Source organism: Salvelinus namaycush, chromosome 8 (genome assembly GCF_016432855.1).
Source record: "Salvelinus namaycush isolate Seneca chromosome 8, SaNama_1.0, whole genome shotgun sequence".
In the NCBI taxonomy this organism is placed as follows: domain Eukaryota; kingdom Metazoa; phylum Chordata; class Actinopteri; order Salmoniformes; family Salmonidae; genus Salvelinus; species Salvelinus namaycush.
The window spans coordinates 28,401,594-28,415,998 of record NC_052314.1 but is presented as its reverse complement, the minus strand read 5'-3'; the positions used below and the strand labels follow the sequence as shown (position 1 = coordinate 28,415,998).

Genomic DNA, 14,405 nt, shown 5'->3' with positions numbered 1-14,405 from the left:
TGATTGGATATTTGTGACACGTTTTTTCTACATGGTGTGATGTCATCTTCATGCGACAAAACATCGACCAGCCAACAACAAAATCAGTAGTTCTGTAAAGTAGCTATGTAACATGAATTTTATAGTGAATAGCCATACTTTAGATTTTCCGTATTCACCCGGAGATGGCAACGAAAACACTACAAGACATGGTGCTCGCAGCTGCCTCTTTGCATAGTGGTAAAATAGCTGTCACATTTGACAAGGGAATAACAGAAGGAGGTCCTATGTTGCTTTATTACCACGAACTTGTTGCTCTTGGAAATGAATTAACACTTTTTCTACAGATACAGTGTGTGCAAAATACAAGAGCAATTGCATTATATTGTCAGCCAGATATCAACCTTCCTGTGTGGATTCTGGGGTAAGTTTATTATTAGAAATCAAAGCAATTGTCTATTTTACAATAGATGATCTGGAACAGCACCATCCAATTAGCCCAAATTAGATCCATCTCTATGGCAAGATATTATTCACTGCTCTCTTTTTAATGGTGTGCAGATAGCTAATGATCCATTTGATCAGCTGTTGCATACCATAGATTAGTATTACCCAAGTCTACTGTAAGAGTTCTAGGCTTGGACTACTGTAAACACAGCTCTCAAGGGGATCCTCTGTCTGTCAGCATCCTCCAGTTACCTGCTGCGTATGTACCACTGGACCCTGATGCCCCAGCACTCTTGTCTGCCCGTGTCATGAAGCAGTGTGGGCTGAAGTACTGTGTTCTACAGAGTGACCTGTTGCAGGTAAGAGTGGACTTCACAGAGCATTATGAGAGTGGTTTATATTATAACTGTGGCTTAAAATGATTACTTGCTGACAGGTTTCACCTTCTGACTATTTGACTCTATCTTTCTCTCTCTTTCCCTAGCAATTCCAGATGGCATTTTCCAACCTCATGTCTATAGAGGTGTGTGCAGTGTGGTCTGCTCACAACCTAACCCTCGTACTAATACAGCACAGACCAACTGCAGCCCGTAAAGAGGAGCCGAATGCTGATCTTTTTACTCCTGCTGTAGTTCCAGAGAGTACCAGCCAGGGGGCACTGGCATATATATTACACACATCTGGAACCACAGGGCTTCCCAAGACCGTTATGGTACCACACAAGTGTATAGTGCCCAATATACTGCACCTCCGGTATGTCCCTTTGGTTGGATTGGTGTAATGCATGTATTCCTGTATATCAATGTCCAGATTACTGGTTGTATTGAAGGTTAAGAATTTCATTAAATGTTGTTTGTTAAACAGTATTCTGTCTTTATCTCTTCAGATCTCTGTTTCAGATGACACCAGATGATGTGGTGTTCCTGGCCTCTCCCCTGACTTTTGACCCTTCAGTGGTGGAGATATTTTTGGCGTTGTCATCAGGGGCACGTCTCCTCATCGTCCCCACTGTGATTAAGAGAATGCCCAACAGACTGGCTGATGTGCTGTTTAAGAAACACAAGACGACTGTCTTACAGGTAACTATGACAGTGGGATGAGAGTAACTTATCAAGCCTTTTGTTGCTGCATGTGCTAATTTTGTATCTCCCTCAGGTGACTCCCACTCTGCTTGGGCGTTTTGGAAGGCGTGTCCTACAGGAAGAGGTCCTCTCTGCTGGCTCTTGTCTGCGTGTGTTAGCCCTAGGGGGCGAGGCCTGTCCCTCCCTAGCCCTGCTCCGTAGCTGGAGGCAGCAGGGGAACTGCACTCACATCTACAACATCTACGGCATCACTGAGGTTTCCTGCTGGGCCTGCTGCTACCACTTACCAGAGAGCCTCCTGCAGTCTACTGACGTGTGAGTGACCACTGAACCCTAAAACCCTGATTATGGCATCCAACTGCTGCCTAAACCAGCACCTCATTTTATGAACCTTTTATCCAATTCTCTGCACCCTGGACATATAACTGATTTGACTCTAATGTTGTTTACCGGGATGGATATTTCACAGGACTGAATCCTCTGTGCCACTGGGTCCTCCTCTGATGGAGACCACCGTGGAGCTAAGAGATGAGGATGGCTGCGTCATCACTCAGGGGGAAGGACAGGTGTTTATAGGTGGGATGGACAGGGTGTGCCTTCTAGATGACGAGGTGACTGTTGCTCCTGGTACAATGCGGTCTACAGGAGACTGGGTGCAGATTAGAGACACACATCTCTACTTCCTCGGGAGGCGGGACCGACTGGTCAAACGCCATGGACAGCGGCTGCATCTGGACACCTTACAGCAAGTCAGTACCATTTCAGACAGCATGTCATGTCAGGCACATATCACCAATTTTCCTGTGCTTCCCACCTCCAGTCATTGATCTTTCAATCCTCCATATCCCCCTTCAGGTTGTAATGAGTCTACCCCAGGTGGAGGCATGTGCTGTGGGTCTGTATGAGGGGTCTCGGCTGGTGGCCTTTGTCGTAGCCTGCTCTACATCTGGAGAACAGAAGGCAACCCATACCTCCTCCCCTGTAGATCAACAGGTAGAGCATCGTGAAGAGACTGCCCCCTCAACTAGAGGCCTACAGAAGGCCATCCTCCACAGGTTGTCTCAGCTCCTACCCAGTCACAGTGTTCCAGACACACTAGTCCTGGTCCCGGCCCTACCACTATCCTCACATGGTGAGTGACACTGTCCTCTAGCTGAGCATCGCTAGACTCTACTGTAAATGCTGCATTCTAAAACATTTTCTATCAGGGTTTTACCATTCATTTTTGAAATGGTGTTTCTTCAGGGAAGGTGTCTATGGGTGAACTTATGAAGATCTACCAGAGACAGAGAGCAGGTTCAGAGTCCCATAGTGCACTGGGGGACATGGAGACACTGAGAGAGAGACTCCAGTCTCTGTGGAGGGTACAGACAAGCCATTATGTTGTTTTATTATTGTCACATACAAGTCAGTATCCCCTTTACATCAAGAGTTTACATATTTGTACCTGTATATTTGGGTGTCAGGAGACTTTAGGTCTAACAGAGGATGAAGCCATCCAGGAGGACTCCAACTTCCTGTTTAGTGGAGGTGACTCCCTGCAGGCCCTGCGTCTCTGTGATGACATCACCACTGCCGTAGGAGTGACCTCATCAGGGCTTCTGGAGGTTATCCTGGACGGATCCTTCTCAGAAATACTGCGCCATGTTGCCATAGCAACACTGACTTTCCCATCTGAGCACAGCCGGACATCCCATCCTGTAGCCATGAAACGCCCAGCAGACCCTGTCTCCTCAGCACTGCCCAAGAGACAGCATACAGACCCCTACTCTACAACAGCTGCAGAATGGCCTCTGGGAGTTGTAGTTTCTTCTTTGAAGAAGGCTGTAAGATGTACAGTGGTAAGGAGAGCAGGGGAGGTTGTAGAGATGGGTCAGTCAGACTCTTTGAGGACCAATGAAAACTCCTACTCAGACTCAGAGGGACCAATCAAAAGAACGAGAAATACACAGGAAAAAGGAGCCAATGAGAGTACAGAATCCAACCACTCCCAGACATTTGGATCCAATAAGTGGACAGAACGCAACCATTCCCAGGCTGTGGAAACCAATGATCCCAGTGCTAGCAGTGTTACCCCTCCCCTCAGAGAGGCTGGTGGTTTGGGGCTGAGGGTGAGCTGGGAGTCAGACACAGGGAGGTGTGTAGACGCCTCGCCAGTCCTGCTGGTCCAGAAAGGAGCGGACGGGTCCTCAGGAGGCACCAGGGCCACAGTGTTCATTGGCTCCCATTCCCACAGGATGCAGGCCCTGGACCTGACCACCGGGGGTCTGCTGTGGGAAAGGGTTTTAGGAGACAGGATCGAGTCCTCTTCTGCTGTGTCCCGATGTGGAAGACTCGTCGTGGTTGGTCAGTATCCATATAAAGCATATGTTTTTTGGTTGTGATAAATTGTTTAGTCTATTCTACAGTGTATATTTGGGGGCGGCAGGTAGCCTAGTGGTTAGAGCGTTGGACTAGTAACCAAAAGGTTGCTGGATCGAATCCCCGAGCTGACAAGGGAAAAATCTGTCATTCTGTCATGTTCCCAGGTAGACCGTCATTGTAAATAAGAATTTGTTCTTAACTGACTTGCCTAGTTAAATAAAGGTTAAAAATAAATAAATATTGAGGGTCTATGTTGTGTGTTTGTTCTCAGGGTGCTATGATGGTGGTGTGTATTTCCTTTGTGTGGAGTCTGGGGAGACGCAGTGGGTGTTTGAGACTGGAGACGCAGTGAAGAGCTCTCCTACTGTGGACCCTCTCACAGGCCTAGTGATGGTGGGGTCGCATGATGGCCACGTCTATGCCCTCGACCCACAGGTGTGTGTATGTGCATACCTTTCAGGTGCAAATCTTGCATCACATGCTCAATAGTTATGTGTTTTTGTGTCTATTCTAGGTTCAGCAGTGTGTTTGGAAGCACCACTGTGGGTGTGGGGCGGTGTTCTCTTCACCCTGTCTCCACCCCTCTCTCAGGCAGCTGTATGTAGCCACCCTCGGAGGACACCTCCTCTGTCTCAATCCTGTGAGTGTCCATGCTTCCTTGCCTGCACAAATCACACTTAGTAGTAATACCCACACTTGTTAACTGACATGGCTCAGAAGCACTAGCACTGTTTGAGTGAAGACAACCGACTGACTCAATGTTCTTCTCTTAGGACACTGGTGCTGTCCTGTGGACATATTCCAGGAAGACTCCATTCTTCTCCTCACCAAGTTGCTCCTCAGGTCACATCATCATCGGCTCTGTGGATGGAAACATCTGCTGCTTCAGCCACACAGGGGAAATGGTGAGAGGAAAAACTGGCACTAAGATAATGGCCGTTTAGTGTCTTTATCATTTTCATTTTCACCAAGTAACAATTGACCATATTTCTCACTGAAGTGTTTCATTTGTGTTAATGCTTTGTGTTTTCGCAGGTCTGGCAGTATGTTACCAATGGACCGGTCTTCTCATCCCCCTGCATCACACCAGACAAGCAGAAGGTTGTGTGTGGGTCACATGACGGGTGTGTGTACTGTCTGAACTGTACTGACGGCTCATTGGTGTGGCGCTATCAGACCCCCAGCAGGGTGTACTCCAGCCCCTGTGTGTTTGAGGGGTCATCCTGGGGTAAGGAGGGTACATTGGTAGGCCTGGCCTCCACAGACGGGACCCTGTGCTTTCTGGATGGAGAGGATGGGACCTTGAGAGCATCTCTCTCTCTGCTCGGGGAGCTGTTCTCCTCTCCTGTGGTGTGGGAGCGCTCCCTGGTGGTGGGATGTCGCAATGACTTTGTGTATTGTGTGGCGCCGACAGGGGAGCTCAAATAGATTCCTGAGATGATATCGTGTTTTTGTACCCTCTTATAATAAAAAGAATAACATAGGAAACAAATGTGTTGACCCTCATTTGAAGGAGGAATATGAGTCGAAGCTTTGAGTTCAGACATCAGTATTTAATTTACATAATTCATAACATTTGCATCACTTTAAGATGTTCTCATGAATACCTTTTAAGTCAGACAAAAAAAGTGCAAATATTATCAAACAATATGTTGTTACATACAACACTGTGTACACTACACTATTGCACACAATCAAAGTTAAACAAAAATGCCAAAGTGACTGAGCCTTGGGGTCCTCTTTTTGACCAACGTTCTGGTAAAACCGCCTCTAACAACACACATACAGGTCTTTACACTGAGTAGTGAGAGCAAGGTAGTGATGGGAGAAATAGCCATAGGATGTCTGTCATCAACAGACAGCCCGGCAGATGTTCTCATAGCAAGGCTGGCTGGTTCACATGACATTGAGGAAAATGAAGAGGATGTGATACAGCTTTAAGCTTATCCCAGAATGTGACTTTCCAAATGCTGGAGGAGAAAAGGCCTTATTATAGGTCAACACATTAGCGGTGACTCGAGCACACAGGGGATATGACAGGAGAATGTATGTTACAGCAGGTAGGTTGTCTCTTTCTATAGCAAAGCAAAATACAGGACACAGTTAGAGTGGTAAGAACATTGTGCAATTCACAACCACCTGACACCTGGTCTTTCATGATGTGTTTCAGTACAGTCGACATTTGATCATGACAGATCTAGTGTTATTTTACAAACTGCGGTGAGATTCAAACAACTCTGTCATGGCAATGTATTTTTCTTTTTTACAATATAGCATCTTTGACAGCTGTCACAGTCATCACGGACACAGTGAGAATAGTTCTATACTAAGTACTGCTTTTGAATATATGTAAAAAATTAAATTTAAAAAAGAAACAAAAATAAGCTTATTCTGTACATTGCAGACAAGGCTCAGAGATGACAAATATATTGTTTCAACATTGTTAAAACCAGTGCTTGAAATAAACCCCACGAGATAAGGAAATGTTTTTATTTTAAGGGAGATAAACCAGGGTGATCATCTGTCATGTTGGGTTATTGGCTACTGGTAGCCCTTAAAACACTGTTCCCAAAGTACCCTTGAATGAAGAATCTATATCCCTTTTTCATACCTGTCAAGACACATCTTTCCAATACATCAGCATTTTTATCTTGTATTATGTTTAGTGCATGATCTATTTACAGCTGTGGAGCTTTGATTGGCTACTGAAGGGAAGGAAGGGTTGGGATTGGCTATTGCAATGGCCAGCAGTGGCCATGATTGGCTGCTGTAGGATCTTTTGACTTGTTGGAAGATATTATATAGTTGATAGTATACAGCCAGGTAATCTTGAAAAAAGTAATTTAGTTTGTGTTCAAGTATTCGTGTAAGAGCATGCTTGAACTGAGTGTTCATGTTTGTAAACGTGTGATTGTATTTATATTATGAATGTGAAACACACTTTTGACATAATCATACAAGTGCATGGTTATTGTGGCATGGGAGGGGAATGACTTGGTCTGGGGGATGAGGTTAGAATGCAGGGTCAGGTGCAGACCAGAGAGGAGAGGTCATGGGATGGTTTGGGACAGGGGTCATAGTTCATGGGCAGTGTGTGTGTGTGTACTGTACTGATGCAGTGTAGAGGTTAGAGAGTAGGTTATTTGATGATCTGAGGGCAGTCACTCCAGGCTTTAGCCTTGCGCTTGGCCAGAGCCAGCCAGGCCGGCTCAGTGGACACCTGGGGAGAGTCAGTGGATGGGAAGCGCTTGGTCAACTCCTTCACTGCAGGGGGCGATGGAGTGGAGTCTGCAATCTCAACTGGAACACAAGACCCAGAGAGAAAGGGTTATAATGCACGCCGAGGACACCATAAAAGTTTAGTAATCCATGCAATTTATATAACAGATTGGTTTGATTATGATGATCCAGATGTAATAGAATCATGTTTCATATGTGAGATATCCTAACTGTCTGATCTGATCTTGGGAAAGTGTGATGTCAAACACTTGTGAATATGCAAGCAAGCTCTTACCTGTGACAGAGCTGGGCAGGGTGTTGGCTTTCTTCAGGAGGTCCCGGCGCTCCAAGCGGCCCAGGAGGGTGTCTGGTCTCTTAGCTTCCTCCGGTGTCTGTGGTTTGGGAGGGTTGGTGTTTCTACTCCCCTTACCCTCCATAGGACTAAGCAACACATCCTATGAAACACAGTTACCTTTCAGCTGTGCTCTCCTACTGTTATTAGTACAGGTGACTACTGAGAACATGCATGTCTTTCTCTACATAAGCATATATGTGTGTATGTACGGCATTCGTGTATGTTAAAGTGCATTAACATACGCTGTCTTTGTCCTTGGTTTGTTTCTCAGACAGTTTGGCCTCTCTGTGGCTGCGGCGTTCGTCTCGGCTCTGCTGCTGCTCCCTGAAGCCTTTCTGTTTCTGCAGCGCTAGCGTGATCCACAGAGGCCCTGACTCCTTGTCCTGGACCCGCGTACTGTCCAATGAGTGCCTGCTCTGCAGTGATGGCTTTCCCTCTGTAAGGGGCGAGACGAGACAACTATCATATACTGGGACATTCACACAACATTACTCAAGTAATTAAAATGCAGGAGTGACATTCCTACTCGCTTAAAAAATAAATCCATCAAATCTCTTTCTTGGACTAGCAGCACAGGCGTTTCCCAAGGTGACACTGACCTCTCCTGATGAGCTCCGTCTTCCTGTCAGCCTTCTCCCTCCAGGGGATACTGATGGAGGGGAAGAAGGACTTCTTCTCCTTGGGCTCCTCCTCCCCCTGGCCCTGGCTCTGTCCCTGGCCGTTCCTGTGGAGCTGGGCCACAGCTGAGGTCTCCTCCCTCCTCCTCTCACCTCGCTCCTCATGGCCAGCTGAATCAGCCTCCACCCAGCTCCTCTGGACCACTGCGTCACTGGAACTCTCTCTGCCCACTTTGGGGAGTGGAGAGGGGGGAGGGGTTGCAGATTTAGGGGATGTGCTGGGTCTCTGATAAAGTGAGGGTTTGGAAGGCAGCTTCTCCTCCTCGCTGTGCATGGAAGGGGTGGGAGACTTGCCTGCTTTGGCCCGGGGCTCTGGAAGAGATACAATCACATGTCCAGGCTTGACCCCAGGAAAGCTCTCCCTGAGTGGAGACGCAGGGCTGGAGCTATTAGAGAACACTGAGGCGTCAGAGTCGCGGTCAATGGGGGTCAGAGGCGAGGGAACCCCGTCGAAGCTGTCGCCGGCACTGTACCTCTTCTTCCTCTTGTCTGTCGACTGATCACTGTGGAAGCGGAGGGAGTAGTTGGTCCTCCTCAGCTTGATCCCAAACGGAGATGGCTGGCCCTTCTCCTCCCCCTCCTCCCGGCCATCAGAGTCCTCTGATTCTCCTCCCAGGCTCCCAGTATCTGTCTCAGAGCCCTTGGGTCTGGGTGAGGCCTGGGAAGAGCTGGGGACTATGAAAGACGGGAGGTCTTTGGCAAACATACACTCCCCTGTTCCGTCTGCAATCCGGACAGTCTTACCGCCCCGGCTCTGGGTCTTGCTGTCTGGGGCTGGTGAAGCTGCAGGGGGAACAGAGGCACTGGAGGAGGTGTCGGAGACAGCAGACGCTGGCCTTCCTCCTTCCTTCTCTTCCTGACTCAACACCTCAGAGTTCCTGTTTGAGTCGGCAAACTTCTTCCTTGCCGGGGTGATGGAGAACTTGGCGCTGGCGGACATGGTCTTCCTGAGGTTGCTATGGAGGAACGGACTCTGGTCCTCACTGCTGGGTCGGCTCTGGCTCTGGTGGTCTGGGTATTCCTCATACTTTCCCTCCCCCGTCCCCTTGAATATCTTGGAGCGGATACTGGCCCACTCTGCAAGGACGGCTGCACTGGACTGGTCTGTGGACTCGCTGAGGGATTTGGTTTTCCCAGACTTGCGGTCTGGTGAAGTCTTGCTCTTGGTTGGTGGTGGGGTGCCCATGGCAGCTTTCTTTTCATCTGCCAGACCCAGGAGAGACTTACAAGCGGTTTCTTTGATATGGTCCAGGTTGACAGCAGTCCCACAGAGCTGGGCACCCGTCACTAGGATGGCTGTGTGGGGGACATACTGAGAGGACGGGAGGGTTGGGGAGTCAGCTCCTCCAGGGGACGAGGCCTTGGCTCCCTCTTTGTGTTCAGCCACAGCGCCCACCTGCTGGCTGGAGGCCGGCGTAACAGGCGTCAGGTTGACCTTCTGGAACAGGATCTGCTTCTCCCCAGAGGACACTTTGAAGGTGAACGGCCTCTGTCTCTCCTCCATCTCTCTCCAGCGCACCTCCTCCGCCCTCCTCTTCCTTTCAGGGTCAGAGTTGCTCGCAGCCACTTCTGCACACAGTCTCTTCTCCTCCTCCTCCTCTGCAAGCAGTTTTCTCTTTTCTTCCACCTGCTTTTTCTTCCTTTCCTCCTCTTCTTCTGCCTCTTTCAGTCTCTTTTCCTCCTCTACACAGAGACGCTCTGCCTCCAGTTCGTGCTGCTTCCTCTCCTCTTCCTCTTTCCTCATTCTTTCCTCTTCCTCTTCCCTCCTTTTCTCTTCCTCTAGTGTCCTCTGCTCCTCCTCTCGCTGCATAAGCTCCAATTCCTCCCTCATCCTTCTCTCTTCTTCTCTCTGTATCCTCTCTTCTTCCTCTCTAATTCTCATCACCTCCAGTTCTCTCTGTCTCCTTTCTTCTTCCTCCCTAATCCTCTTTTCCTCTTCTTCTTTCATCCTCCTCTCCATCTCCTCTCCCTGCCTCCTTTCCTCCTCCTCTTTACGTATAAGTTCATCCTCTTGTTGGCGACATCTCTCCTCCTCTAACTCACGCAGCCTCCACTCCTCTGCTTTCTTCTTCCTATCCTCTTCTTCCTCTCTGTGCCTTTGTTCTGCCAGCTCTCGCTTCCTCCTGGACTCCTGTCTCTCGTTCTCCTGCAGTTTCTGCTTCTTAGTTTTCTCTGGGGGTGTCTCTTCCTCAGAGGTTCTGTATTGGACGTCGGCTGCATCTGTTTCCTCCTGCAGTATGCCAGGGATATCCACCTCCTGCAAATCCTGGGAAAAAAGTATGTATTTTGATTTCTATTGTTGAGCTCCATCTCACTCTATTCCATCTATATGACAATTATATGCATGCACATTCATACCAAAGAAAGACCACCAACTGTAAGGAACCTGACCCCCTCTCACCTGTGTGAATCGGCGGTGCTTGCGGGAGATCCTCTGGTTTTTGGGTTTGACAGACAGTTTATGCTTGGCAGCGGTGTTGTCCAGTCTAGGGACAGACTGTGGGACTCCGTCCAGGTCGATGGACTCGATGGTACCGGTGGCTGGAAGAACTCGTTTGGACCTAGGAGATTTCACTGGAGTACTGGGAGTCCCGGTCTGGGCAGCTCCATGGCTCTGGCTGGGCTCTTGGCTCTGGCTGGCCCCCTGGTTGTCATGGAAACAATACATTGTCAATATCTTCCTATATTTCCAACACTAATTCTTTAGGTTACTACTGTAGCATTATAAGCTAACAGTGAACCAAAGAGTATGCAATTAGTATGTATACCAATAGTGCCCAGTCTGCCATTAATAATCCTGCCTTTACCTTTGTCTCTGTGTCCACTGGCTCAGCTTCCACCTGGGCTAAGACCTTCAGGGGGCTCCTGGGCACCTCCTCTTCATCTGAGCTGCCCTCGTCTCCCTCACTCTTCCTCAGAGAGGGGGGCCTCTGGCCAAACTTGATATTCTGTGCTATCTGCCTCTGCTCATTCAACACGTACACACACATTTTGGGTTTGGTGTTAGACATTGACGAGAGCAGTAACGTTAAAGTGTCTGTTAGAGTGTAATTGATTGTTACCTGGGGCAACGGTTGACTTACGAGTTGTCAACCAAGACTGTGAACATACATCTGACTGTGTGTGTGTGTGTGTGTGCATGTGTGTATTTAAGTCCTACCTGCAGGTTCCTGACTTTATCGGAGACGTTTTCCTGGGACATGGTATGTTCTGGACTGGGCTCCTGTACTGCTTCCTCTGGGATAAACACACTGTCGTGGGAGAGGGCTCGGGAGCCAATGGGGTTCAGCTCCCTGCAAAGACAAAACGGATGCTACAGTTATAGTATGTTATTACAGTCAGTCATTCATTTCTGATAGGGTGTAGTGTCCCTCACACACTCTAAACTCCATAAATTAAAAGCTAAAGGTCAGTCAAGCAGTTTATAGACCACATTTCAACTGAACCGCAGCCCTTTCTCACCAGACCGTGAGATTTAATCGACTCTGCTGACACGAAAATAGATAACCAGAGAAGCCACGTGGTAATACAGTGTCTTCAGAAAGTATACATACCCCTTGATCTATTCCACATTTTGTTGTGTTACAAATTCAAAATTAATGTAAAAAAAAAAAAAGAATCTAACCAATCTACATACAATACCCCCATAATGACAATGGGAAAACATGTTTTTATACATTTTTGCAACTTTATTGAAAATGAAATACAGAAATATCTAATTTAGATACATAAGTATTCACACCCCTGAACCAATACTTTGTAGAAGCTCCTTTGGCAGCGATTACAGCTGAGTCTTTCTGGGAAAGTCTAAGAGTTTTGCACACCTGGATTTTACAATATTTGCACATTATTATTTTAAAAAATTCTTCAAGCTCTGTCGAGTTGGTTGTTGATCATTGCCAAACAGCCATTTTCAAGTCTTGCCATAGATTTTCAAGACGATTTTAGTCAAAACTGTAACTAGGCCATTCAATCAGGAACATTCAATATCATCTTAGTAAGCAACTCCAGTGTATATTTGACCTTGTGTTTTAGGTTATTTTCCTGCTGAAAGGTGAATTTGTCTCCCAGTGTCTGTTGGAAAGCAGACTGAACCAGGTTTTCCTCTAGGATTTTGCCTGTGCTTAGTTCAATTCCATTTATTTTACTCTTAAAAAAAACTCCCTAGTCCTTTCCGATGACAAGCAAACCCATAACATAATGCAGCCACCACCATGCTGGAAAATATGAAGAGTGGTACTCAGTGATGGATTCGCCCTAAACATAACGCTTTGTATTCAGAACATGAAATTAATTTCTTTGCCACATTTCTTGCAGTTTTACAAACAGGAATCACAGGATGCATGTTTAGGAATATTTGTATTCTGTATTGGCTTCCTTCTTTTCACTCTGTCATTTAGGTTAGTATTGTGGAGTAACTACAATGTTGTTGAGCCATCCTCAATTTTCTCCTTTCACAGCCATTAAACACGGTTTCCTTCCTCTCCGGCAACTGAGTTAGGAAGGACGCCTGTATCTTTCTAGTGACTAGGTGTATTGATACACCATCCAAAGTGTGATTAATAACTTCAGCATGCTCAAAGGGATATTCAATGTCTGCTTTTTTAAATGTATTACCCATCTACCAATATGTGCCCTTCTTTGTGAGGCATTGTAAAACCTCCCTGGTCTTTGTGGTTGAATCTGTGTTTGAAATGCACTGCTCGACTGAGGAATATTACAGATAATTGTATGTGTTGGGTACAGAGATGAGGTAGTCATTCAAAAATCATGCGAAACCCTATTATTGCACACTATTATTGAGTCCATGCAACTTATTATGTGACTTGTTAAGCACATTTTTACTCCTGAACTTATTTAGGCTTGCCATAACAAAAGGGGTGAATACTCGACTCTTGCCATAACAAAAGTTGAATACTCGACTCAAAACATTTCATTTTTTCATTCTGAATAAATTAGTAAACATTTCTGAAAACATAATTCCACTTTGACATTATGGGTTATTGTGTGTAGGCCAGTGACACAAAATCTCAATGTAATTAATCTTACACTCAGGCTGTAAAACAACAAAATGTTGAAAAAGTCTAGGGGTGTAAATACTTTCTGAAGGCACTGTGTATATGTGGGATATAAGTTGGGTCTTAGTGGGAATAGTATCATAGGCTTTGTCTGTGGTCTGGGTAAGTGTGTCTTACTGAAAGGGATTAAAGACATAACGTGCTCAAGGCCATGCAGACTAAATTATTGATAAGACCTGTGTTCAGAGTTTCATTTTGAGGTGGAGGCCTGTACAAGAAATAGGGGGAAAACTGCAATTGCGGTACAACTCAACTCTTTATGACAACATTATGAGCAATGTATACATGCAATCTTGACTGCTGGAGTATTTCACAGTATCAAACAGAATGCATAAATGTCCTGTTTACCTCAGATGTTGATTGGTCTCCTCATCATCTGAGACGACTCCGTTGCACACTTCCCCTGTGGAGAAGCTAGCCTTCAGCTCTACTGCATCAAAGCCCCTTTCCGCTGCCTCCCTCTTCTTCCTCCTCCCAAACAGGCGTCGGAACGGCTGGAATTTGCCCTGCCGTCGCCTATCTGCAGGCCGAAAGAGAAATTATAACCAAAGCCACTAGCCACACACTATCAGCTTATCTCTCTTTATATCACACCCATGGACATGTCTGATTACATATAAATGTGTGGGCCGGAGTGTGTGTGAATGTGTGTAATTTACACAAGGTGTGTGAATGGACACAAAAGAACTCCACAGCAGATGAAGTGAAGAGAAAACCTTGGCTCGGTTGATAATACTTACCTTCAACAACAGTACGTTTACGTGAACTCCTATCGGAAAGCCTATGTACAGTAGTAGGACTACTCAGAAGGACATGGTTGAGAACCAACATTCTGATCACATAACAGGCTGAATCATTCTGTACTGACTGGACCTTTGGGAGTCACTCAGTAAATCACTCACTCTGACTGACTGACTCTGTCCTTCCCATATCCAAACATATACTGTAATCCGTATGTCTACATATAATATCACAACATGTGTTTCACTTGAATACTCAAACACTCTTTGGATAATGTAGAGACACAGGTGAGGAGCACTTATTTGGTTATAGTTAATCCATGAGGTGATCTTTGATCATGGGATGAAATACTATAAAACATAAATACTATAAAACAAAATGGCTGTTGTAGCCTCAACAGTGCATTTTTTATTCTTGTTATGCATAAGCCATAAACAATAAAGTATTTTTTTAATTTTTCCAA

At 46.3% G+C, this 14,405-nt stretch overlaps 2 protein-coding genes across 2 annotated transcripts; one reads left to right on the top strand and one right to left on the bottom strand.

Annotated features, from left to right (window-relative positions):
• Nucleotides 1-40: 40 nt before the first annotated feature.
• Nucleotides 41-5,351, top strand: aasdh (aminoadipate-semialdehyde dehydrogenase). The gene is made up of 13 exons (XM_038999589.1): nucleotides 41-403; nucleotides 665-785; nucleotides 911-1,179; nucleotides 1,313-1,505; nucleotides 1,582-1,823; nucleotides 1,978-2,257; nucleotides 2,364-2,640; nucleotides 2,754-2,872; nucleotides 2,975-3,854; nucleotides 4,144-4,307; nucleotides 4,387-4,512; nucleotides 4,646-4,777; nucleotides 4,908-5,351. Exons 1-13 carry the CDS (start codon nucleotides 165-167, stop codon nucleotides 5,298-5,300), a joined length of 3,435 nt encoding a protein of 1,144 aa, XP_038855517.1. The 5' UTR covers nucleotides 41-164; the 3' UTR covers nucleotides 5,301-5,351.
• A 1,660-nt stretch (nucleotides 5,352-7,011) lies between these two features.
• cracd (capping protein inhibiting regulator of actin dynamics) lies at nucleotides 7,012-11,325 on the bottom strand. Its single transcript, XM_038998753.1, has 8 exons — nucleotides 11,284-11,325; nucleotides 10,949-11,086; nucleotides 10,525-10,767; nucleotides 8,046-10,389; nucleotides 7,685-7,882; nucleotides 7,564-7,570; nucleotides 7,387-7,532; nucleotides 7,012-7,172 (listed from the first exon to the last, which is right to left on the bottom strand). The coding sequence occupies exons 1-8, from the start codon at nucleotides 11,323-11,325 to the stop codon at nucleotides 7,012-7,014; spliced, it is 3,279 nt and encodes a 1,092-aa protein (XP_038854681.1).
• Between the last annotated feature and the right edge of the window lie 3,080 nt (nucleotides 11,326-14,405).